Source organism: Podarcis pityusensis (genome assembly GCF_964106645.2).
Source record: "Podarcis pityusensis genome assembly, chromosome: 1".
Classification (NCBI taxonomy): domain Eukaryota; kingdom Metazoa; phylum Chordata; class Lepidosauria; order Squamata; family Lacertidae; genus Podarcis; species Podarcis pityusensis.
This window is the reverse complement of record NC_138028.1, coordinates 81,503,189-81,529,400: the sequence shown is the minus strand read 5'-3', so window position 1 is coordinate 81,529,400 and position 26,212 is coordinate 81,503,189. Positions and strand designations below refer to the sequence as shown.

Here is a 26,212-nt window from a genome sequence, read left to right as displayed (position 1 = left end):
GTGAAGGCTTAAATTCTCAAGAGTTGTGCGCCGGACATCTAAAGTTACTCTTGAATTACACTGCACAGCTGTGACTGCAGACATTTCGTAGGCACACAGCCTTACACATGTCCCTTTCTGTCCACTTGGTACTGTTCTATGTTTTACGGACATGGGAGCAGTGGCAGCACTGATTCTAGCGACTCTACCTTGTTCAACTGCAGCATACCTCCCCAGCTCCTATCTAGTAGCTCAACTTGAATACAATGGGACAATGGCTCAGGAAGCACACAGACCTCAACCCCTCGAGGGCTATATTTAGGAATCCAAATAATCAGAACCATTTCATGTACGTATTGGGCATGTGTGCCCAGGACCCCTGCAGTCGCTCCCAATACCCTCTGAACTATAAGGCCATTGGAAGGAGAGCAATGTTGTCGAGCTAGTTGCTAGGTGCTGGTTGCTAGGTTACATGCTGCTAGACTTCAGCTTTCTGCATTCGTCCGTCAAGTTCCCAACTTCAGTTCCTTAAATAAATGAATGGTTCATTCCTTTTGGACATCTAGTTCTGCTTGCTACCATCAGCCAGCAAGCAGTGCCTCGTTGGTTGGGACAGGTAAGGACAATGTCATCCTCGCGAGGCGAAATGGGGTTGGTGGCTGCAGGCTGCTGTCCATGGTGGATTTAGCTTTGCGTGAGGAAGAAACATGGTGTCTCACAAACTTCTCTGCAGTGTCCTTTGGTCTCCCTTGCACTGCACTGGCTCAGTGCTTTGACTGGAAGTGACTAGCCAAGGATTTCCCCAACTCTGCAAGCTTAAGACCTTTTTGGTTGGAGCTACCAGAGACTGAACTTTAGATCTTTTGGACACAAAACGTGGTCTGACCCTGAACTATGCTTCTGTACCTAAGTTAAATAGTCCTTCCCCCACCCCCTTTTCTGTGCTCGGAAGATTGGAAATATTAATTTTTAGAAAAACTGCAAGATAAGGGGCAATGGCTAATTGCTGTTTTTGGAGAATCTGTTTAGATGTGGTCATGTGGTTTAATACCTGATTTACGTCTTTCCCCTACACTCTGTGCACAACCCTATGTAAGGACATATGTATGCACTTTATTTCTCTTGCTGGGTTCCCAGATATGTGTATGCACATGTCTGGTGTGTACAGCAATGTTTCCTACAATGATGGATATTTTCTGAGACCATCAAATTATTCAGGTCAATAGAAACAAAATGGGATTCCCAGTGGAACTGGCTGAATAGGCATTAAAATGGCAAATGCAGTTTATTTATTTATTCCATTTATATCCCATATTTCCACTTAAGGAGCTCAGGATAGTGTACATGGATCAATTCCTCCCCATTTTATCCCCAGCAACCCTGTGTGGTAGGTTAGACTCTGAGGCTGTGACTTCCAGTCAGCTTAATAGCTGAGCTGGGTTTTCAAGCCTGGTCTCCGAGTTCCTAGTCCAACTTGAACAATGTGCTTGAACAATGACCACCTATGTGTAAAGTGATGCACATTGGGGCAAAAAGATCCTATATGCTGATGGAGTCTGAGCTGATGGCGACCAACCAGGAAATGCTCAGTGCAAATGTTGAGACAGCTGCGTGAAAATATAATTCAGTGTTTGCATTGTTACGAAAGGAAACATCTTCATATAAATATGTGGTGTGTCCACACTTTAAAATACAGTGTGCAGTTCTGGTTGCCTTGCCCAAAAAAGGATACAGAAGAGCGGGAAAAGGCTGGGGAAAGGGGCAGCCAATACAAGCTTTACAGGGAATGGTCCTAGCATTTCGGGACTCGTAATTCTGAAAGTGGAGTATTTTTCATACTGCGTATGGTTAAACTATGGAATTCACTACCAAAAGAGAAAGTGATAGCTGCTCAATTTAATGTATTTTAAAAGGGAATTAAATAAATTCATGGAGCATAAGGCTGTCATTGGCATCTAGTCATGATGGCTACATCCTGTCTTCAGGATCAGAGGTAGGATGGTTCTGAATACGAGTGGCTGGGGAATGGTGGCAGGAGGGGTCTATTGAACACCTGTCCTGTTTCCTGGCTTCCCATGGCCAGGAGGGAACATGGGAGCCAGCAGCCAGACTAGACAGATGGGCAGAATAGTCTGTAACCACTGTTAATAATTATGCAGTTCTTATGGTAAAAAGGCATGTGTCCTAGACACGTAACTTATTAAGGAGGTAAAAATCTTAGTGTCATTGTTCCTGACAAAAGGGGCAGTGAATGGCAATAAGTAATTTTCTGTCACATCCCCCCCATCAAGACAATACACAAAATGTATGACCCATGCAAAAGCACAATAAAACTGTGTGTATGCTATACCTCAAAGCAGGAGGAGTCATCTGCAACATTTTGTTGTTGTTGTCTCCACCTTCTCCCTGCCTTGCTCCAAAGAGGAGAGCCTCACCATGTGGGTGAGATGCTGCAGGACTGGCCAAGTAGTGGAGCTGCTGGTCATGGCTGCCAGAGGCAGAAGATGGTTGGAGCCTCCCTCCCCCGCCCAAGTGGCAGCCATGCTTTGCCGCATGCCAGGAGGCACACGAGTCACCTACGTGTGTGTGTCAAAATGATTTAGGGTAGATGCACACCATGTATTTAAAGCACATGCCACACACATGGCTTCCCTTAAAGAATCCTGGGAATCGTAGTTTCCATTTCACGGAGCTGCAATTCATCCATAAAGAACTACAGTTCCCAGGATTCCTTGGGGGAAATAATGTACTGTAAATGTGTTTTGGATTTCCATAGAGTTGGAAGGAACCCCAAGGGTCTTCGAGTCCAACCCCTTGCAATACAGGATATAATAAAAACAGCTAAAAATTGCTTTTAAAACTAGCAATGCAAAAAAACCCTAGAGATAGGTATTCATTCATATTGCTTTTAAATCTAAGGCAGAGAGAGGCCTCTTCAGCTGGCTGGGAAAGCTTGGTTAAATTGTCTGTGAGAAATTTCCCCAACAAAACAAATATATTTTCAATTGTTTCTGGAATGTGCAAAAAATGGCCTCTGCCATATCTTGACAGAAATGCTATTCTACAGAACAGGAGCCGCAACACTGAAAGCCTTCCTCTGAGCTACTGTTAACTGGGATTCTAAGATCTTTGGAACTTGAGGGAGACACCTGCAGAACACAATAATCTGCTGTGTATATGAGTAAGGTGGCCTCTCAACTGACCTATTAACAGGTGCCATTTATTTTGTCAAGACATGTATAGCACTTCAGGTGTGTTGGGAGGGTGGAGAAAATTAAAATGGAAAGTTCTCTGTGGTACTTCACAACAAAGCAGTTGAATTTATGAAGGAAAAATAAGAAAAAGTGGTTCCTCACAGCTGCTCACCAATGGACACAAAATGGAGGTTTGGAAACGAATATGGAGCATAACAATTTCCCACTCAGAGGTTATTGTAAATATGAGGTGGTTAGATTGAAAACATGTTAATAATAGTGCACTGCTACAATCACCACAAGCACTCATATATTGACAGCAGAAGAACAGCAAGAAAGATGCAATAGAAGAGTTCTAGAAAAAGCACAGGCAGAAATTGTGGGAGGGGTACAGATTAGGTAGTGCTTCGTGTGGAGTGTGCAGAATCCATGTGCTACAGCATGGGGTGGGGACTATCATACAAACTGGTTCCTGATTCATAGAAGGAAGGACACTCACACCCACCCACCCAGTACCGGGAGATCCCTGAACATTTTACCTGATCTTCAGTGTTTCAAATCCTTCTGGAAGCTTTTCTCTAGAAGCCTCTATGAAAAGGAAAAGTGCCACCCTACTCTTGTGTGGTTCCCCTCCATTTCAACAGGGATTTCCCTGAGGGTGTCTTACTTGCCAATTGGAACAGAATAGCAAGGTTGAATACTTTTACAATCTTCAGGTAAAATGGTATATTCTGGTACTGTATCTCCATTTTTGTGGAAGGAGTTGGTTCTATTGCTTCACTTGAGCCACACTGCACCTGCGACCAATAAGGAGCGTTTAAGACCTGACCCTGATGTATTAAGACCAAGAATGGCCTGGTTTGTATCATTAGCCCTCTTTAAAAATCCTGAGTCTGTGACATCACAATGCTGTGTGTGTTACCTCACTGTTTCTAAGGAGACATGCACACAATGCAGATGAACAGTTGCTTCAAGTCAGACTGATTTCTTTGTCCAGAGGCTGAGCAGCATTCCTGCTATCCAGAATGATTAGTGGTCAATCATCTTCCATTTCTATTCCTCCAGGGAAACCTTTCATCAGTAAATCCACCTCTGTATCTTCAGAGAAGATGGGTCGTCTCCCCCTGGGGATTGTTTCTCCCTATGTAAAAACTAGCTCTGGTGGGTGTATGGACCCCATGAAATTCTACTGTACCAGCTATGGCACAGCTTATGGTAAGGACGTCTTCGATAAGGGAAGGGATTTATCTTATCTGTGGCTAGTTTGGTCATATCAAACAAGGAAAGTGTTAACTACCCAAAAGGATAGTAGGCTGTTCAGGCATAATCCCAATCCCTGGCTTGTTGTTGCAATAATAATAATAATAATAATAATAATAATAATAATAATTTATTTATACCCCACCCTTCCTGGTTCAAAACCGGGCTCAGGGCGGCTAACAACAAATTTAAAACACTTTAAAATAATTATAAAAGCAGCATAAAATACAGTATAAAAACATGAATAACAATAAAATGATGAGATTCAAGCTCCCATCATGTGCAACATTTAGTAACATTTGATCCTTGATTGTTGGGAACCCATGCAAAATAAATTGAAAACTTTTGTTAAAAAACCAGAAGCCTTTTTATGAGGTACCGACATTCCAAAGGAACAGAAAAGACTTTTCATGTATGCGACAACAGCAGCATGGATGCTACTAGCCCAGAGATGGAAAGAAGAAAGAGTTCCTACCAGAGAGGACTGGCAAACTAAGCTGTGAGACTCCGCTGAAATGGCAAAACTGACCGGGAAACTCAGAGACCAAGAAGACAAGAAATCCAAGAAAGAATGTGAAAAGTTTATAATTTATTTAGGAGACCACTGTAAGCAGATGAAAACATTGGCAGGGTTTTAACCCCACTTGTAATGTAACAAATATTTTGGACAATATGGATAGATATAAAACATAAGACTATGAAATAATATGCAGTTGGGATTTTTGACATTAGGACCCATGGAGGGGATGGGGGGAAGTTGCGAGATTCAGAGAAATATCTCTTTATGAATGTTAGGTGGTGGGTTGACATAGCAGCCGGCACAGCGATTTCTTCAAGTAGCTCTTTATTATGGTAAGCTGGAATAGAACTAACTGCGAACAGCTCAGCCGGCCTGTATTTATAGGCAGCCGGCTGTCAACATTGTAACCACAACAGCCCAGAGTTCCCGCCTAAAATAACTGCCGCGGACCTGAGTGAAAACTATCTACAGACCTGAGTGAAAACTATATACAGTATCCCCCTGTTGGCCCAGGGTGAAACTACACTACATAACACCCCTCCCCACCGAGATAAGGCGTTAGTTACAATCGTAATGGTTTCCTTATATACAGCACTACGCGTAATGGTTCAATTAAGCACAAAAGCATATCGGTTACATTTCCCATACTTAGACCAACAGTGATACCTGTCCAACAACATAGTCCTTTAAATAAGTTGGGCGCTTGGAAACTCTGCCAGACCGCCGGGGACTGGTAGCCAAGTCCGGAGGGCCACACAGTTCTCACTGAGGCTGTGGTGCGACCCTAGGTGGCGTTGGAACCAACTCCCCTGGATCCGCTGCTGTGGGTGGAGCCTCCGCAAGTGGAGTGGTCTGAGTCTGTTCTGAAACGGCTTGGTTCGGCTCCACGCTGGCAGTTTGTGAGGGAGGTGTAGGTGGGGCCTCGCCATCTGTACGTGTCTCTTCTGGAGCCGCAAGCGCAGTTGGGGGCACCTCGGTAGTGTCCAAGTCCCCAACCCTGCGCCTAAGCTGGTCTATGTGCCGTCGCCACAAGCGTCCGTCTTCGAGTGCCACCTGGTACGAGCGAGGTCCAGTGACTCCCACTACTGTGGCGGGCACCCAAGGGATGTCCCCCACATAGTTCCGGGCAAAGACCTGGTTTCCTGGGACAAATGACCGTGGTGCGTTGGCACAGCCTGGGGGTTCAGCCACGGCAAAGTCTGGGTGTAGCCGGTCGAGCGGTGACCTGAGGCGGCGGCCCATAAGCAGTTCAGCAGGACTCCTCCCTGTGGCCGCATGAGGGGTGATGTGTTGCACGAACAAGTATTCGGCGACCCGCTCATGCCAGTCTCCCCGGTCCAGGCGCGCCAGTGCCTCTTTTGTCGAGCGCACCATTCTTTCCGCTTGCCCGTTGCTGGATGGATGAAAAGGTGCCGTTAGGGCATGGCGGATGCCCAGTCCCAAAAGATACCGCTCAAACGTGCCTGACGTGAACTGCGGTCCGTTGTCAGAGACAAGGACATCAGGACACCCATGCGTTGCAAACAGGCCTCGCAGCACCCGGATGACAGCTTCGGTAGTGGTGGAGGGCATCAGGGCGACCTCCAGCCATTTGGAATAGGCGTCCACCACTACCATAAAGGTCCGGCCGTGAAAGGGGCCAGCCAGATCGATGTGCACCCTCGACCAGGGTGTCTTTGGCGTCTCCCAGGTGTGTCCCTTAGCTGCCGGTGGTGCAGGCCTCGACTCCTGGCACGCTTGACAGGCGGACACCCAGGCAGTGATGGCATCGTCCATATTAGGCCACCAGACGTAACACCGAGCCAACGCCTTCATTTTGACAATTCCCGGGTGGCCAACGTGCAGAGCCTCCAGGACGCGCTGACGGAGTCCCTGGGGAATCACGACGCGGTCTCCCCACAGCAGGCAGCCACGATGAGCTGAGAGTTCATGTTGTCTGGTTGCGAAGGGCTGGAACTCCGATGCAAAAGGCCCTTGTGGCCACCCCCTCCACACCCAGTTGAGCACCCGGCTGATGGTGCGATCCTGGGCAGATGCGGAGGCCACAGTGGCAGCCGATACAGGCGCTGCCGGAAGATCCTCAATCAGAAGGAGCGATGAAGCTGGAGCCGGGTCTTCCACAAATGCTGGAAGAGGGCAACGGCTGAGGGCGTCGGCATGGCCCATCGATTTCCCCGGGCGATGGATGAGCCGGTAGTGGTAGGCAGCCAGGAAAACAGTCCATCGCAGCATGCGTGGTGAGAGGACCGGTGGAGTTGGACGATCACCGGCGAGGAGGCCCAGGAGTGGCTTGTGGTCAGTGATGAGGTCAAAAGTCCTGCCATAGAGGTATTCATGGAACCTCTTCACTCCAGCCACAAGTGCCAATGCCTCCTTGTCGAGCTGGCTGTAATTCCGTTCCGTCGGAGATAGTGTCCTGGAAAAGTAGGCGAGCGGTGCTTCTCTTCCATCTGAAAAACGGTGACTAAGGACAGCACCGATGCCAAAAGGTGAGGCGTCGCAGGCAAGGACCAGCGGCCTGGATTCACTGTACTGTACCAGCACACTGTCTGAAGAAAGGAGAGCCTTGACCGCGTTGAAGGCCGCCGTCTCCCGATGACCCCAGGCCCAAGGCGTCTTAGTGCTAAGGAGTCGGTGAAGAGGCTCAGCCACTGTGGCTTTGTGGGGCAGGAACATGTTATAAAAGTTCAGCAGCCCCAGGAATGCCTGCAACTCCGTTTTGTTCTTTGGGGTGGGGGCCTGCTGGATAGCGCGGATCTTGGATGTGGTTGGATGAAGACCGGAGGCATCGATAAGATAGCCCAGGAACTCTACCTGTGGAACGGCGATCTGGCACTTCTCCCTCTTTACCTTGAGCCCGGCCTCCTGGAACCTGGTCAGCACGGCACGGAGGCGCTCGAACAGCTGCTGGTGTGAGTCTGCAGACACCAAGACGTCATCAAAATATGGTACCACGCCCGGAAGCCCTTGCAGGAGACGCTCCATAAGGCTTTGGAAGATGCCAGGAGCCACACTCACCCCGAACTGCAACCGGCGGCAACGGAAAGCCCCCCGGTGGGTGACGATCGTCTGGGGTTCAGCAGTGGCATCATCGACTGGCAGTTGTTGATAGGCTTGGGCAAGGTCCAGCTTAGCGAAGACCTTACCCTCACTCAGGGAATGCAGCAGGTGTTGGACAACAGGAACCGGATAAGCGTGCTGCTGAAGTGCCTTGTTGATCGTGCACTTGTAGTCAGCGCAGATTCTCACCGACCCATCTGGCTTGACAGGCGTGACGATGGGGGTTTCCCACTTTGCGTGGTCAACCGGCTCCAAAACTCCTTGGGCGATCAGTTTGTCCAGTTGTTCATCCACCTTAGCCTTGAGAGCAAAGGGAACCCGGCGTGGCTTTAGCTTGATGGGGGCGACTTGTGGATCAAGGCTAAAGGAGATGGGCGTACCTGTATATTGGCCCAAGGTGCCGTCAAAAACCTCGGCAAAGTCTTTGACCAGACCCTCAGTCTCTGCGTTAGAGATGCAGTTGATGCCGGTGACTTCCAGGCCAAGGGCATCAAACCAGTCTAGCCCTAGGAGGCTTGGCCGCTGACCTTCGACCACCACCAACCGGAGCAGGCCCGAAAAATCCTTGAAGGCGATCCGGAACCGGCCAACGCCTACCACGGGAATGTCGTTTCCCTGGTAGTCTCTCAGGTGTACGCGGTGAGAGTCGAGTTGCCTTTTGGACACTCTGGGTACCAGTCTTTTGATGGTGCTCCATGACACGATGGACAGGGCAGACCCGGTGTCGATCTCCATGTCACATGGAGCTCCTTCAATGAGCACCGTGACGTTCAGCTTGCGTCGCGTAGGCGAGTCGGTTTGGCCAATCGTGGTTCCAGACGGGCAGCGGCAGTTGGTGAGAGCGAAACAACTTTCCTTGGCAGACTGGAGTGAAGACTTGGACTTGCGAATCGATGAAGGGGGGGTGTCAGACGGAGCCGATCGGCAGACCTTAGCGATGTGGCCCCTTCTGGAACACTTCCTACAGATGGCGTCTCTGAATCGACACTTGGCACGGGAATGGTTGCCTCCGCAGCCAGCACATTCCGGTTGGCCCTTGGACTTCTGTTGGAACTTCCTGCGCTCCCGCTTTGTCTGGTGCACGTCATCGTCTTCACTGGAGGATGCCTCCTCACTGCTGGCCTTTTCATGATGCACCGGAACTGGCTCCCTAGCAAGACGCGGGCTGCTGGACTTGCGGATCTCCTGGGCGGAGCGTTCAGCAGCTTCTGAGGCCACAGCCTCCTCAATGGCTTTCTGTAGCGTGAGGTCTGGCTTGGCTAGGAGGCGCCGTTGCAGATGGATGTCCCGGACCCCGCAGACGATTCGATCCATCAGGGCATCGTCTAAGTCTCGGAACTCACAGTGCATTGCAGCCTGTCGCAGGGCGGTGGTGTAGTTGTTGATTGACTCCCCCTCTGCCTGGTTCCGGTGGTAGAACGCATGGCGGGCAGCAATCTTGGACGGCTTTGGTGCGTAGTGGTTGCGGAGCTTCTCTTGGATCGTGTCCCATGGTGTTGCCTGGACTGCTTCAGGCGCAACCAACGCTCGGGCCGTCTCAAACACCTCAGGCCCACAGAGGCTGAGGAATAGGCCCCGCTTCCGCTCCTGTGATACTTCTGTCAGCTCGTTGGCTTGGAGGTAGCAGTCGAACCGAGCGAGGTAGGAGTCCCATGATTCAGAGGCTGGCGCAAACGGCGGTAGAGGCACAAGTGAAGCCATGATTCCGATGCCGGCGTGAAGGGCGATGGATGGAACACAGTGCTCTAGCCAGAACAGTCAGCTCTGAATTGGTTCTGCCCAGTGATTTCGCTCAGTGATTTCGCTCTGTGATTCAGCTCAGTTCAGAGGCTGGCCGCATCTGGCTGTGCTCTGATGTCCATCTATCCCACCTTCGTCGCCAGTGTTAGGTGGTGGGTTGACATAGCAGCCGGCACAGCGATTTCTTCAAGTAGCTCTTTATTATGGTAAGCTGGAATAGAACTAACTGCGAACAGCTCAGCCGGCCTGTATTTATAGGCAGCCGGCTGTCAACATTGTAACCACAACAGCCCAGAGTTCCCGCCTAAAATAACTGCCGCGGACCTGAGTGAAAACTATCTACAGACCTGAGTGAAAACTATATACAGTATCCCCCTGTTGGCCCAGGGTGAAACTACACTACATAACAATGGATATGTATTTGGCATTGTAATTAATTTGCATTCGTAAAGTCAAATAAAAATGATTTCAAAAAAAAGAAATTAAGTAGCAAACTACAATGTGCGCTGAACTGAAACCCAAGGCTTGTCTGATCCTGGTTTTTCAAGCAAGCACAAACCATGTTTGGATGAAAAGTTTGATGCAAGCATTGGAAGGTTGTGTGGAAGCAAGAAGCCCTTTAGAGGGTTGCATCTGAATGTACCCAGAACAAACAACTCTGTTCTAAACATGTTTGCTCAGGGAGCCACTGAGCTCAATGGAGTTTTCTAGGCAGTTTGCTTATGCTGCTACTTCCCATGTATCGAGGGAGTTTATTCCCGTAATGAGGCAGAATTCTATTTGGGCAAGAAATGTGCCTATGTGTACAAAGCAAAAAACAACACCGTGACTCCCGGCGGCAAACCCAACAGGACCAGAGTGATCTGGGGAAAGGTGACCCATGCCCATGGAAGCAGTGGCATGGTGCGGGCAAAGTTCCGCTCCAACCTACCTGCCAAAGCCATTGGACACAGGATCCGAGTGATGCTGTATCCATCTAGAGTCTAAATTTAGAGTGAAAATAAAATTAAGACTGTATTCCACTTTTGTAAAAAAAAAAAGAATTGTTTGGAGTGAAATTCACCTTAGATATAACTTTTCTCCCAGGCATATCTATGCAGAGGTTGTGTTCTTTATCTCAAAGTGCTTTGTCCCTGCCTGGTTGCCAAGCTGCTTACCTTCTGTTATAGGCAGTGTCTGCAGTGCTGTAATCTCCTACTTTAACTCAGTTGGAAACAGTGAAACATGTCCCTGTTTAAACAACAAGCATCACTTGAGTCAGGCCCATCCATGTTCCACTATTGCTGCTGCTTCCTACTACATCAGCATCATGCCCCAATTTGACCACACTGTAGATATGCATGTGCTGGGCACACATGTAACAGGGATGCCTCGAGTTAGACACATTTCATGTCAGAACCCCTTACCACAGCCAGGGCTGAGGTACCTGTGCCCTCCAGATGTTGTTGGGCTATCAGCTCTAGTTTGCATGGCCAATATCCAGGGATCATGGGAGTTGTAGTCCAACAATGTCTGGAGAGCCACCAGTTCCCCAGCCCCAGCTTGAAGCTTAGGTATTATCATAGGCCAAAGCACCAAAGATTACAAGAATGTTCTTGGAGAAGCCCCACCCCTTCCCACCTTCTAACCTGCATGAAGCTTCCATCCTTCAGAATTGATTCTTGCAGTGGCTTTTGCAGAGAGAGAAATGGCAGTGAGGCCTCCTCTGTCAGCTTGGCTGGCACCAATTTCTATTTGCCTTTTTCCCTACCAGAGTAGCTTCCATCTGGAGCCATCATACCTGGTGCATTAGGGGGAAAGGTGAGGACCCCTTTATCAGCCTAGCTGAGACAAACTACCATTTGGCTCCTGTCCTCCTGGAACAGCCACTATTTGCAGCTGCCCCATGGCATCTCTCTTGATTCGGTTGGTGTCAACTGCCATGTAGCTCCTCCACTCCTCTGCTGTAGTGATCATCCTACCTGAACATTATGTAACACCTCGCTCCAATCATGCAAGAGTTAGTATACTCAAATTCGCTTGGTTTTCCTTTTCCTTCCCCATCTCTTTCCTTCTGTGTCATGACAATTAGATAAAAAAAATTGTTTTAAAAAAATTGTCCAGTAGCACCTTATAGACCAACTAAGTTTGTTCTGGTGCATGCACACGAAAGCTTATACCAGAACAAACTTAGTTGGTCTATAAGGTGCTACTGGACAATTTATTTTTCCCCGACTGCGTCAGACCAACACGGCTACCTACCTGAATCGACAATTAGTTATTACTTTATATTGTAAACTGTATTGAGTGTGCAGTGGGAAAACAGTGCTTTATAAATGCAGTAAGTAAGTGAAGATATAAATAGGCAATACAAATCTGCCATTGTCTCCCTTTCCTTTGCCAGGTCAAGCAGGGTTTCGTCCTCGGACTAGCATCCACTCTGGAGCAGGATATAAAACCAATTACCGTCCCGTTGTCCACTACAAGCCAAGCCTAGACAAAATAGATAATCCAACTGTGGGGTAGGTATTGGTTGTATACTTTGTGGAAATTAACTGGGATGGATCAGAACAGGGAAACTGTCTTGTGGTTTGCATACCACCCAACCCGCTGCCCTCCAGACGTTTGGGCTCCAGCTCTTACCACCCTTGATGATTGGCTGTGCTGGTTCTGGCAGGTGGGAGCTGTAGCCCAGAGCATTTTGGGGGTACCAGATTGGGGAAAGCTGTGAAACATAATCACATCCTCATAATGCTCATGTCACCTCTGAGTCAGTGACATGCTTGCATTTGCTTTACTTGTACTCCCTCAAAGCACAATAACAAAGTCTATGGCAAGGCAAATGCATTTGGCACTTCACCGTCGTATCCATAATGAATGCAGTGTAGATGACTGGAAGGGCCAAAGACAGTGTGATCTTTTGGGTTGCCTAGACTAACGCATCACTTTAGGAAATAGAAAGCATGGCTGTCTTTAGAGTACAATTCTAACATGCCTAAGCATGACCTGATTAAAATCCACTGTGTCTCTTAAGTTCAGATGCTGTGTATCTAGGGAAGCTTTTAATGTTTAATAGACTATTGTATTTTAATATTCTGTTGGAAGCCGCCCAGAGTGGCTGGGGAAACCCAGCCAGATGGGTGGGGTATAAATAATTTATAATTTTTATTTTTATTTTTATTTTTATTATTATGTCTCTCATGCTTATTCTTTTCTCCGAAACCAGGAAGCTCCTTCAGGACAATTATGAATCGACAACAACCAAGCACTTCCAGCCTCTTGAGCTCCCAGATGGGAAATATCCTCTTCCCTGGAGTGTGTACCAGCCAGGGAGTGGGTATGTTCGAGAAAAACCTCTTTCTTTCTCCACCACTAAAGAGGTAAGTATACCAAACCTAGGATTTGCCTCTGCGCGGTGGATTGTTGTGCTATTGAACATGCTTGTAATGCGCCAAAACTATCACCTAGTGCCATTAATAATGGCTTGGGCTGTTTCTTCAGTTCAGGAAGGCTGGAGCTTGGAACTTCAGCAATGAGGCAGCTCAAAGTCCGACATCCATCTAGCAAGTGGCAAGGCCTTGATTTGAGCAGCTTCTCCATCCTTCTGAGTCACCTCTCCAAGAGCCTGCATCATAGCTTTTTTCTGGGTCATAGCTTTTTTTCTTAAAGGGGCCATGTGCCTGATAGTTACCATAACTGATAATGCATACATGAATCACCTGCGTTGTGAATTTCAATCCGATGTATCAACACAAAACTGTGGCAGTGCATGTGTGGAAGGAGGATGTTTTGCAAGACTAAATTCTGAGCATTTAGGAGTCATTCCATTCCCAGGCTTCTCTCTATATATCCACGAGGTCTAAGAGAATCTACTGTGATGCAGGGCAAAACACAAAAGCCAGGATGTATAAACTGATGTGATCTGGCAAGTGTATATGAGGATCCAAAACAAACAGAGCTTCAGAAATACAAGATGTGAAGAGAAGTCACATTTTGGTGGTACAAGGAGCCAGAAAGAAGTTAGTAGGTGCAGTGCAATCCCATAAATGCTGGTGTTCAGAATTAAGTCACATTATGTTCAGTTTAAATATGCTTACTAGCCCCATTAAACACAGTAGAACTTGCTTCTGAGTAAATGCCCATAAAGTTGTGCTGTAATGTGATACATTTATAGATAAAGCCACCATGTAAGTAAGTTAAAGTTTGGAATATGGATGGTTATGGGGCAGGAGTGCATAACGTACAGTAATATTAGTGATCCATTCATAGCCTTTGAGAGTCAGAGTGGACATTCCTGAGTCACATATGAGGCTTGCTACACAGACTAGTAATCATGGGTGAAGCTCAATAGCCTAGGGTTTTGTTGAGACAGATTAGTGGGGTTTTCAGAAGCCTATATACTGTTTACCTACCAGGATATGCTTTTACTAGACATATCAGTAAAATAATGTTCTGCACCTAAAGGACTGGGACTCATTAATGAATTGTTCTAATTAGGAGCAGGATGGAGCTAAGGAGAGCTGCTGCTGGTGTATGTGTGTGCATGCCAATATGATTGTGACCTGGATTATATACCAAGTGGAACATGTTGTGGTAGAAAAGAGGCATTTGAACAAGGATTGCTTCCTTTTAAACCCAGACACTGTGTTGAGAACAGTTTAGCTATGTGAGGCATTGAGACTTGGGAAGTGCACAGTAGGACTGAGCCCTAGTATCTGCCAAACCCTGTTCCTCTATAATTTCAGAATTGCTTTACAGTTGTGTGAATACTCAAAGCAAAGTGTCTCTCTTTTGATTTGCCTTATATATTGTGGGCTTTCAGACCATGTTTTTCAAAGCATTCACTGCCACAGGAAAGATTAAAACCTTTATTCTGTTGGAAACACATAAGCTGAAATTCTCATTATTTTGTTTGGAATGTATAGGAAAAAGAAGAAATGAATGAGATATGGGAGCATGAAGCCTTGTAGCTTCACTGATTGACCTCACTGGCTTCCTAATGTTTTAATTAGAGCTGTGATCAAGGGCTCAGCCATGACGATGACTCCCTACCACTTCTGAGAAGGGGACAGATACAAGATGTTATATATGTATTTTCCTGCTCTCTTTTGACTGTTCTTTCTCCTCCCTTCTCAACAATAGCCCTGAACAGTATCACTTCAGTTCTGGTATTTGTGGTATTCATACTTAACTTTCCAAATTGCAAGCTGGGCTTCATTTTGCAGGTCAAGAAAGTCCATTTTGACACAGCAGACCAGGGAGCCCAAGCTATAACAGGGTTGGAGCCTAAACATACCCCTGACCTGCACAAGTTGTATGGAAGAGGTTCTGTCGATGTGGAACATGCCAGACATGTGAGTCAGCTGCTAGTTCAATGGGCCCTTCCTCATTTGACTTTAGCTTAGGCAGTACCTGATCACAGAAGAGGTATAAAGGGGAGTTTTCATTAGAACTCAGGGCCAGAACGTCTGGCTTCTTCACACAGTGCGTAAGCTATTGAACTTGCTCCTACTGTATAAGATGTAGTGACGACTGCCAAATTGGACAGCCTCAAAAGGAGATTAGAAAAAGCCATGGAGGATAAGGTTGTCAATGGCTGCTACCAGTCCTGATGGCTATGTACTACCTCGATTATCAGAGACAGTATGCCTTTCAATACCATTTGCTGGGAATCACAAATACAGAGAGTGCTGTTGCACTCAGGTCCTGGTGTTGGGCTTCTCATAGGCATCTGGTTGGCCAGTGTGGAATCCAGGGTCCTAGGTTTGGCTCTTATATCCACCACCAGATGCAGTAAAATAAAAGGGGAGTTTCCATTTTATGCATGACTTTCCCTACTTGTGTCTTCATAATCCGCAATGGGGGGAAATATTTTTAAAATTGTGTTTGCACTGCTGCTCACAGCAAACCTGTTAAAAACCAATATTTTAGCATACAGTGAAAGTATTGGCAGGAAAAGCTTGACTTTCCTGGGTTACTGCAAAACCAAGTACCTTTCCATATAGAAAGTGATCCGATTTTATCCTCATAGTCCTCATTTTCACTCCTGATCTAAAGCTTGATTCACATATGCCTGTCTCCTTGCTTGATGACTTGCACCAGAAGGTGTGAATTGCCTCCATAGAAAAGTATTGTCTGTGGTGATGTGAGCTAATAGGAAAGCTCCAGTCTGCATTCTTTGATCTGTGAAGGTTGTTTCACACTTACAAGTCATCACTCAACATTTCAATCATTGAGCTATGAACAAGCGTGATGTCATCCTAAGGTGGTATGTATGGGAGAGGGGGAAAAGTGTGACAGAATAAAATGCAGTCCTAGAATAGTGAATTGACAAGGGATGGTATAGCACACTGGTCCTTTACCTGGTAGGTCGGGACCCATTCATGGGGCACGGCCTGATCAAAAGTGGGTCATAACAGGAGCACTACTACCATGCAAAGATATGTTAGAGATTTAAGAAATGGATCCCCAGATGCAAGTTTGGATTAAAAGGGGGTCCTGGGTACTCAAAAGGTTGAAGATACCTGGCATATTGGTTAACATGTTAGAATTTGGCTGGTGAAACCTGGGTTCACATCCCTGATCAGCCATATAGCATGACTTCAATCCGACAGACAGTTACCTGGAGTAAGCTCCATTGAACTCAGCAATTCTTATGCTGGATGCATAGGTTGAATTTAGGGGTGTTTTGCTGCCTGAAGGGAAACAGGAAGGTGCCACCCTGTCACTGAAACCTCCCCTGTCAAAGCCTCTCTTACTTAGGTTGTGCAGTGGTGCCCACAAAGCATCAGAGATGGTGGTGGGTTCTGATGAGATCTTGTGGCGCTCTTGCAAGATATTGCAGACTGCATGAAATTGACTTTTGTGAGATTGCACAAGATCTTGTCGCTGCTGCTGTCGCTGCCATCACCGCTACACTAGTGACAGTGGCAGGATAGGTGGGGCACTAGCCCTGTTCAACTTGTAAATGCAATCTTTAGCTTTTCATTAGAAATGCAAAACACACACACACACACAAACACCACACCCACCCACACCATTTGCTATTCAAACTGCTAGGGCAGCATAGGAACCCCACCAAAGAAAAGTCTCTCCTTGATTATTTTCCTTATCCTCTGACTTCTCCAATGCTAATCTGTCACAAATGGTAGTAAAGCTTGAATCAGAGCAAGAAGGATTGTGTCCATTACCCTGGTACTTCATTGGCTGAAAGAGGCTGTAAGTTTTGTACCCCCAGTTTCCCTACATCACTGCTTAAAATGTAGAAATTGACATATGGGGGCAGAATAGACCACGTGGAGGGAAATGGCGCTACAGGAAAACACGGGAAGAATATGAGATTATTCCAATTGTGCCTGCTTAGTCTTAGTTACAGTTTAGTGTATGGGGAGCAGGGGGTTGTGCTTCCCAGAAAACATGGGCTTTGAGGAAGGGTTTGCAGGAAGTGAGAGAGGTGGGAGTTCCAGGCGTAAGGAATAGTAAACAATAAATGATAAAGTCATGGGAGAGAGCAATATAACTTCGGAAAGCTGAGAACTGTAACCCTAGGAATAATTGGTCTGCCCTTAAACAGAGAAGTAGATGTGGAACAGTGCATTGGAAACCCTACTGGCAGGGCAAGTAGGAGACTCCATCTGGAGCATTTGGTCTTACTCTCCACTGCTGTTTTCATATTTGCAGGGACCTCACTACATGTCCACAGAGTACAACTCAAAGTACCGCTTCAACATTCCAGGACAACCAGGTAATTGTTCTTCATAGCTGACAGAGCTTCATCCTCGTGCACAATATTGATACTCCACTCATAAGAAAGGGAGCTGTCTGCTTATTCATAACAATCAACCTGCCAATACTGTGGTCAGGGATGATGGGAGTTGTCATTCAACAACATTTGGAGGGCCAAAGGTTCCCCACCATTGGTTTAGAAGGGGGTATTTAGGCAGCTAGACATCACATCAAAGTGATAAATGCTTCTTGTGTTTCTTATGTGACATTTTTCAGGGATGTAATGACTGGTGAGGTATGCCCAAGACTAAGCACACATGTCTCATCTAAGTAAACAAAGTCATGGGGCCCTCCAGATGCCATCAGACTACAATTCACATCAGTCTGACTTTTGGCTATTCTGTCTGGGACTGATGGGAGCTGGAGTCTGACAACTGGAGGGCCACAGGTTCTCCATCCTTGCTCTAAGGATACTTGAAGTCCATGGTTCTGTTAAGAAGCCACTTGTGTTTGCTCAGTCTAGATGTTTCATTTTGTATCCAGGCACAGTATGGTTTTCAGGAGATAGGCAGTCTTTAAACAAAAAGGGAACACGAGAAACAGATTCAGTTTGATTCAAAGAAGCTGGTCACCATCTACTAGAAAATTAAGTGTTCTTAGATCTGCATTAAATTGTTACTTTACTATTAAAAATAGACCATATATAATATAGTACCACTTTCACAAAGATAGCATCCTGAGATATATGCTTGTCCAGTTTTCTTATTCTGTATTTATGTAATGCTGCAATATGTCATTCTCACCTCCGTGTTCTTTGAATTTAAAATTCTTTTAAATCCATATTTAGGAAGTAAAAGCAGTAGTCTGGACTAGATCCAAATCACAAATAACTCCCAGCTGAATTCTTTTTTTTAAAACGGCTGCACATATCAATATTGCCACCCACAGTCTTCAGAAATTTTTAGATTAAAATGTAAATTGGGGTTTTTGTTTTTTGCCTTTCCCCCCCTAAAAATGTTCCTGTGGGGACGCTGACATTTAAGTCATCTTCTGCAACTTGGGGGGTGGAGGTTAGAGATTTTATAATGGAAGTCTAACTTGGAATTCTTGGGACAGCTTGTCACATTTCATGTGCAAGATATAAATGCACAAATCACTCTCATGTCTGAAAATAAATTCACATTGAAGGTGGCAGTGAAAAATTGATGCAGCTCTCTGAAAGAATGTTTCTGTACACTTCAGAATTTTGCTTTGGAATTTTGCAGTTCAGAGGCCTTCTTTCTAGTCTGTTGCAGATTTTCATTTTTGCAACAGCTGTGCTGAATCTGACCAAAGCCCTTTCCATTCTAGCACAGCCTACTAGATGCCAATGGGAAGCTCACAGCCAGAACATAGAATCACAGAACTGCAGAGTTGGAAGGGACCCTGAGGATCATGTAGTCCAACCCCTGCAATGCAGGAATCTTTTGCCCAACATGGGGCTTGAACCCACAAACCTGTCCAACGGGCTGAACTATCATGAGTAGCCCTCTCCCATTTGTGATCCCCAGTAAGTGGTATTCAGCACCATACTGCCTCTGATATTGGACAAAATATAGGCATCACCATACAGTGGTGCCCCGCAAGATGAATGCCTCGCAAGATGAAAAACTCGCTAGACGAAAGGGTTTTGCGTTTTTTGAGTCGTTCCGCAAGACGAATTTCCCTATGGGCTCGCTTCGCAAGACGAAACGTCTTGCGAGTTCTTGCGAGTTTGTTTCCTTTTTCTTAAAGCCGCTAAGCCGTTAATAGCCGCTAAGCCGCTAATAGCCGTGCTTCGCAAGACGAAAAAACCGCAAGACGAAGAGACTCGCGGAACGGATTAATTTTGTCTTGCGAGGCACCACTGTATTTTCTATAGTGGTCATCATCACTTGCTACATTAGATTACTTCATAATATAGGTATGTGCATTTTAGAGAAAAGTGTACAGCTGAAATTGTAACCCCACTAACCCAGGTGTAAGCCCCACTGAATTCAAAAGGACTTTCTTCTGAGTATTGTGAGATTATATATTGAGTCATTATAAACTACGGAGGATAAAACTCTCAACAGATGATAAGGCTCTCAGTGGTTACTATATTCATGAAGGCTATATATTACCTCCAGGAGCAAAGGAAGTGTGTCTCTGGATGCCAGCCAGTAGGGAACAGCAGGAGGAAGCTCTTTCCCTCCTGTCCTGTTTGTGAGCTTTCCAGAGGTTGGCTGCTGTGAGAAACAGATGCTGGACTAGATGGGCCTTTGGGTTGATTCAGCAGGGCTTCCACTCCCACACCAATGCTGCAACTGCCCACCAATCACTATGAAATTCACCACTGATGTTCCCACAGTACCCATGCATGAAAGGCATCAGTCTACATGCAGCTTGCCTTTCATGCATGGGTAGTGTGGGCGTGTCATTGGCAAATGTTGTAGTGATTGGTGGGTAATAATCAGTGCTATTTTTCACCATGAACCACCTCCCTTGTTCTCTTAGAATGGCAACGGTGTCCACCTGAGAGGTGCTGGAACTCAGTTCCTGTGAGTTCCGGCTGAAAAAAGCCCTGGTAATAATAATGATAATAATAATAATTGATCCTACCTTTCCCATCCTACAGTGTTTGTTCTTTTAATATTTTATTTTCATCTTTTAAACAATATTCTTATACATTCACATCATTTTCAATTTCTATGCTTCTGGGATTACTTAGATCCCTCGGACTCCCCCCCGCTTTCCGATTCCCTCCCTTTTTTGCATCTAATTACATTTTTCTAATCCATTTTATCTCCTTTTTTACCTTAAATCATATTACATTATAAGTGTCATAACAATCCTGCTGACTTTTTAAAGTATCTACAGTTGTCTTTAAGGTATTCTATAATTCTCCCCCTAATTATTTCATCATCTTGGTGTCTGATCTTCACCGTCATCTTTGCCATTTCAGCGTAGTCCATCAACAGTGTTGCTGGGGGGAGTGACTGCCAAAATTGCTACATTAGCATTTCTTTCTAATGCTTGGGACTTTAGAAAACTGCAGTCAACATACAGTGACAGCAGGAACATCACTGAACCCAGTCTACCCGCTTTGCCACACATAATGTGCAAGGCTCTCTGCGTAGTGGGCTGGAAGTAATTCACGGCCACATCTTCAGGCACATTCTGTAGGGCTCCCTCAGATAGGATCAGATCTTCTATCACAGCCAGCACCAGCACACAGCCCTTTTGACATGGGTAAAACACAAAATTACACAAAGGGAAATTGCCCCTTCAGTCACAAACAACACTTAGTCACCTCCATTAGCCCAGTGATTACAGTATTGGCATGTAGAACCTGTGAATGACCGACACCCGCCCTCCACTTGCTTCCAGTATCAGGGATTCCCCTCACCTTTTATGCAACAAATTTTATTGCATGGATGTGATGCATAAGCTGTATGCATGGGAAAGGAATAGTTGTGGCCACATGGGCAAGGAAAAACAGACGCTACAAGAACAGGAGCGGGAATGTATGTGGTGCAGCAGTCTGGCTGGTAGCACAGTCAGAAAGTGCAATATAATGCAGGGAAAGGAGATGTGAGTTCTTCTCTGGAGAGATGGAATTACTAAATATGTTTCTGCAGGTCAGAGTGTGGAATTATTAGTTTGACACACCTTTTTATGCTTCGAGCTAAATATCGGGTAAAATACAGCTCTCACCTTTTCACCACTTATCTTACCCATGCCCTCTGCCTTCCTCAGCCAACAGCTTGCTGTCTAATTTTTGTACTGTTATGTCGCCACTGCTATTTACAGAAGTCTTCTGCCTTCTTTCTTCAGTGTGCTCCTTTTCCTCATGTTATCACTTCATCTCTCTTCTCCCCCAATACAGATTTCCTGCAGAAGAAGACAATTGGAGCCAAAGAAGAGACTGGTTTTACTGAAGGCTGCCTGGCAAACCCCATTATGGACAAATCTCAGGTTTCTCCAGTAAACTCTGTATATGCTGCTGTTCTCGCCGTGGGTCACATTAAGCATTAACCTGCAGAGCCCAGTGGAATATGGTGCTCCTACTCTAGTCAAGTTGCTTGTTAGTTTGAACAGTGGATCGATCTCTCCTGACCCTTGAGCTCCTCATTTACTAAGGAATTTGCCCCCACGAGAAGTAGCGATGGGCACAAACGTGGATGGCTTTAAAAGGCTAGGCAAATTCACAGAGGATGGGGCTATAAGTGGCTACTAACCACAATGGCTTTGTTCTACCTCCACTGTTGGGGGCAGTATGCCTCTGAATGGCTGTTGCTAGAAATCACTGGTGGGAAGAGTGCTATTGCACTCATGTCCTTCTTGTGAGCTCCCCACAGGCAGCTGGCTGGCCACTGTGAGAACGTGAATGTCCTACTAGATGGGCTGTTGACCTGATCCAGCAGGGCTCTTCATATATTCATATGATGTGATAGTGCCTGTTCTTATGTAGCCAAAAAGGCACCAAGCACATACCCAAAAGAGGTACTAGCAGGCTTGTAAGAACTTCCAGGTTTTCCAGAAACGTAAAAGCACCAAGAAGACTGAGCGTGCTCAGTGGGCATTGAATGCTTGCTGTTGAGGGTGGGAGGAATGGAACGAAGTGTCCTGGAGAAGGGGATTATTGGCTAGTAAGAACCCAGAACAAGAGCATTCTACCCTGCAATATTTTGTTACAGGTTCCACTTTTCCTGTACCTGAGTTTTGGTCTGTGGGTACTTTGCTTTTAAGAGAGGTTAAAGGCAAAAGCAAATCTAGTTTCTCTGTACATTTAGCCACGAATGTTCAAGTGCAGCCCATAGGTCCTTGCAGTTTCACTATAGCAGGAATATGATTCCATGCAATTAAGGACAAAATACCACTAGTTCAACCCTTCCCAACCTGGTGCCTTCCAGGTGCTTTGGATAAAAACTCCTGCCAGTCCCAACCAGCACAGTATCTTGGAAGGCTGAACTAGTTGCTCCTAAGACAGGCTTGCCTGCTCCCAAGTAGAAGCTGTAATGGAACCGGTGCTTCCTTTTGTCTACTTTCCTCTCTCTGAGTCTCAGTACTTTTCTTCTGCTTTGCAGAGCAGCGCTCCAGGAGTCAGCATTACCAAGACAGATTATCTGCCATCTTCCTTTCCACATGTAAGGAGACCATTTGTAATAGGGTTGTTAGTGGTGGAGACCTGTAAAAACAGTTGAAGGGATGTGCTTTGCCAGCAGGCAAAAGTGCCATTTTCCCCTTCCTGTATTTTCTTTTGTTGGCTGTTTGCATGTGATGTACTCACCGTTAGTATGTCCCCCTCCCGACAGGGTGATGAGTTCCTACCAGTCCTGTCAAAGGGTTCTGAGAGGGGATCTGGATTCAGTCGGCAGAATCTTGGCCGTACCCCAGTAAGTGACACTCCCTTATCACCAGAATACCTGTCCTGCTTCCTTTAGTACATTCCCTCTGCCAACTGCTTTCCCTACTTACACAATCTCCCTTCACTGCTCTCTCTAGAAGTCTCTGCCACTCTTTCCCTGCCAGCACCTCTCATTTCCTTTTATCTACATTTTCATGTATCTTTGCCTGCCGTGACCTATTTTTCTACCTGCCTTTGTTCTTTAGGCCCTTTTCTTGCTTTCTCTGGGATTTGTCTTCCACTGCCAGAGTCCGCAAACAGAAGCCTCTCCTGAGTCTTTGCTTGTTCCTCTTACTACCATCCGTGGGCTATCTTACTCACAGAACCTTCCTCATTTTGATCCCAGTCTTCCTTGTTGCCTCCCTTTCTTCAGTAACTCCTACAACCTGTGGTGGCTGGGGCATGTTGGGATTGGTGGGGAGGAAAGCCAGGAGGCCAACAGTAGGCGGTAGTCAAGAGCCAATGACAGGCAAGCTGAGACAAAGGAGGAAGAAGCTGACAGTCATTGCCTCCCCATGGACTGATTGTGAGGAGGCAGGCAAGGTTGGTGGGGCCTTAAAGGACCAGCCTCCACTGCCCACAATTGTTCCTTCACTCATGACCTTCAATCTCCACAGACGGTTCCACCAGATGTAGAGGCACCAGGTCCCCTGAGCCACTCTCAGTTCCAAGGGCTTCAGCATCAACCTCAGACACAGAACAATCTTCTAGGTCGGGAACAAGTGGGTCACAAGGTATGCCTGAACTACAGTCTTAAGGCCTTACGTCTTCATAATCTGTTGGGCACTTTGCTCTGCTCCTATGGTACTAGACCCTTACTCTTTTCATGGACCTCTCTATGCAGGAACCATCAGGATTCAGCCTCAATAACCTTAAATATGTGACACCTGCACATGATCCAGATCTGCCCAACAGATTCCTGACTAGCTATAACTCCAAGTAAGTTTGACACTGGTTGGCCACCTGTGTTGGGAGAAGTAACATTCCCAGGCTATGTCTTGTTGTTAAGGTACCATTTTCCTATCTCAGGGGTCCCCAAACTAAGGCCCGCGGGCCGGATAAGGCCTGAGGGACCCGTTTATCCGGCCCGCGGTGACCCCTGCTGCCCACTCTTACCGGCGCTGTGCTGCGTGGCTGCCCACTTCCGGGTTGGAGCACCAGAAATAACTTGTGCGCATGCGCGTTATTTCCAGAGCACATCCAGGTTGGAGGAGGCCCATGCACATGCACACAAGCTATTTCCGGTGCTCCTCCAACCTGGAAGTGCGCTGGAAATAGCATGTGTGCACGCGCTCCCTCGCTTGCCGCGTGATCAGCGCTGGAGACACTGGCCCGAGGCATGGTAAGTTTGCTGACCCCTGTCCTATCTGCATAAAAGCCTTGCAGGTCCTTTATCCTTCAGGTATTTTTCATGCAGTGGCTTTAGAGAGTGCATTGTGGGAGTACTGGAACAGCAAAGGTTTGTGCAGCTGTTGGGCCTGTTTGTGTGGATGGCGTGTACTGAAACACATACTTGTAGAAGTGCATTGTTTGCAGGATATATACACACACCTGATTTTGTTTGAGGGAGAACGGAGGCAGCAGGTGAGTTCGACTACACGTGGAATAATTCATCCTTTCGCTCAATCAGGTTTTATGAAAACATTCCAAAGGGAGTGGATAGGGAAGGCTGGACACGAGGAGGGATCCAGCCACAGCAGCCTGGTGGTTTTGCTACTAACAACCATGCCACTGACTTAGGCACTGACCCCAATGCCACAGAGACCTTGAGGACAATCCATCCTCATGTTGGCAGGTAATCTTGGATTTGTTGTAGCTCTTCTTCTCTGACCTTCCTTTACTGTATGATTCCTCTTTCAATCCCGTTTTCCCCAACTGACCTTTCTTTTGTAATTCTTTCTCCTCCTACATTTCAGGACAATTACAACAGTTGATCCATTCTATCGTGATTCTCCCCATGACCGCCGCTTTGCTGCTCTCCATCAGACGACTGTGCCCAACTAAGTAAGTGACATAACCCATTGCATCATTGGACAGTAGGCTGGCAGTATCAAGCACCTGAGAGGTACCTGCAGAGTCAAAAGGGCAATATTGTGTGTTATGCTGTTTTAATTTGGCCACTGTTTGGAAACTGGAGTCTAGAGCTTCTCAGGTTTAATCAAACCAGACGGCCTTTTTATTGGGCACTCATTCTGATTTGTTTGCAGGGAGATTAGTAAACATTAGTTATTTAATGAGCTTTCACTCTGGTGTTCATGGAGAGGTTAGATGACATTGCATCCAAGCAACTGTTATCCCAGTTTCCAGAACATTTTCCCTCATCACTTTTCTTATTGTAAAATGTCTGATCTTTTGGGGAAGCAGGTTTCTTGTGCAAGACCTCCCAATCAACTATATGCATGCAATCTGAATTTTCTGGTATATGATTGGATCCCACCTGAAAATAGTGACAGACTGGAAACACCTACGGTTTTATGGATGAATTCCAGGAATACATACAGACAACTCCAGCGCTTTTTTTCTCCTCTGAAAAGTAAAATTTCATAGAACCAACTGCACTTTTCCATACACAGAAATGTCCTGGAAATTTGCCATGGGTTATTTTTGCTGGGGAAGACAAATGCGGACATTTTTCACTTCCATTCTCTCTGCCTTTCAACATTAACCTGTTAAGGCTATTTATTCAACAAAACTGGTATATTGCTTGATTGTATCTAAAACCTCTATGCCGTGTACACACACACACGTTAGTCTAACATTAAAGCTTAGACTAGTGATTGATTTTAGTCTTTCTGCCTCTTTACAGCCTCTGTTCCAAACTGGACCCCACACTGACATCTTTGGGCCTCAGAACAATATCCCACATGCTAAGAAAGGAGCAACAGTGATAGCACTGTCACATCATTCATATTTTACTGTTAAAGGTTGTATAGTTTTAAATAAATTCAGACAATATATTGCTGGTATGGATATAGAAAGACCCCTGGAAGCAGAGATGGATATGACTTTCATGAAGAGTCTGGCGAAAATTGAAGAAACAGAAGGGTTGGGGTGGAATGATCACAGTGAGGCCTCATGTGCAGGTGCCAGATGTAAGGCAGACCAAAACAGATGCATGCTCTGAACCAGGAACTACATTTATTCTTCAACTTCTAAACTTCTCAACACTTGTCTTTCCTAGGATTAGTATATGGTATAAATATTCCACTAATACAATAGGTGGGTGAATGCTGTGACCTTGAAACACAATGTCTTGTGTTGCAAAAGCACAAATATCTCCTTCATATACATCTAGGACATCTTTCTGTTGCACTCTTCCAACAACCCTGCTATGTGTACACTGGACTT

General features: G+C 46.1%; 2 protein-coding genes across 2 annotated transcripts in view; both read left to right on the top strand.

The window, feature by feature from the left end:
- SDHAF2 (succinate dehydrogenase complex assembly factor 2) overlaps window positions 1–26,212 on the top strand; it is a 63,510-nt gene that overhangs the window by 11,345 nt on the left and 25,953 nt on the right. The gene's annotated exons all lie outside the window — the stretch shown is intronic.
- SAXO4 (stabilizer of axonemal microtubules 4) lies at window positions 447–25,821 on the top strand. The gene is made up of 14 exons (XM_081022153.1): window positions 447–595; window positions 4,239–4,388; window positions 12,137–12,254; window positions 12,959–13,112; window positions 14,958–15,086; window positions 17,413–17,476; window positions 21,344–21,432; window positions 22,545–22,604; window positions 22,773–22,853; window positions 23,482–23,598; window positions 23,709–23,803; window positions 24,495–24,659; window positions 24,781–24,868; window positions 25,671–25,821. The coding sequence occupies exons 1-13, from the start codon at window positions 520–522 to the stop codon at window positions 24,866–24,868; spliced, it is 1,386 nt and encodes a 461-aa protein (XP_080878279.1). The 5' UTR covers window positions 447–519; the 3' UTR covers window positions 25,671–25,821.

Excerpts from the sequence above, each read along its gene's own strand:
- SAXO4 (XM_081022153.1), top strand. The coding sequence starts at position 520 with ATGGTTCATTCCTTTTGGACATCTAGTTCTGCTTGCTACCATCAGCCA. Across the intron at positions 21,433-22,544 it reads CCATTATGGACAAATCTCAG|AGCAGCGCTCCAGGAGTCAG; the intron begins GTTTCTCCAGTA and ends TCTGCTTTGCAG. Across the intron at positions 22,605-22,772 it reads TGCCATCTTCCTTTCCACAT|GGTGATGAGTTCCTACCAGT; the intron begins GTAAGGAGACCA and ends CCCTCCCGACAG.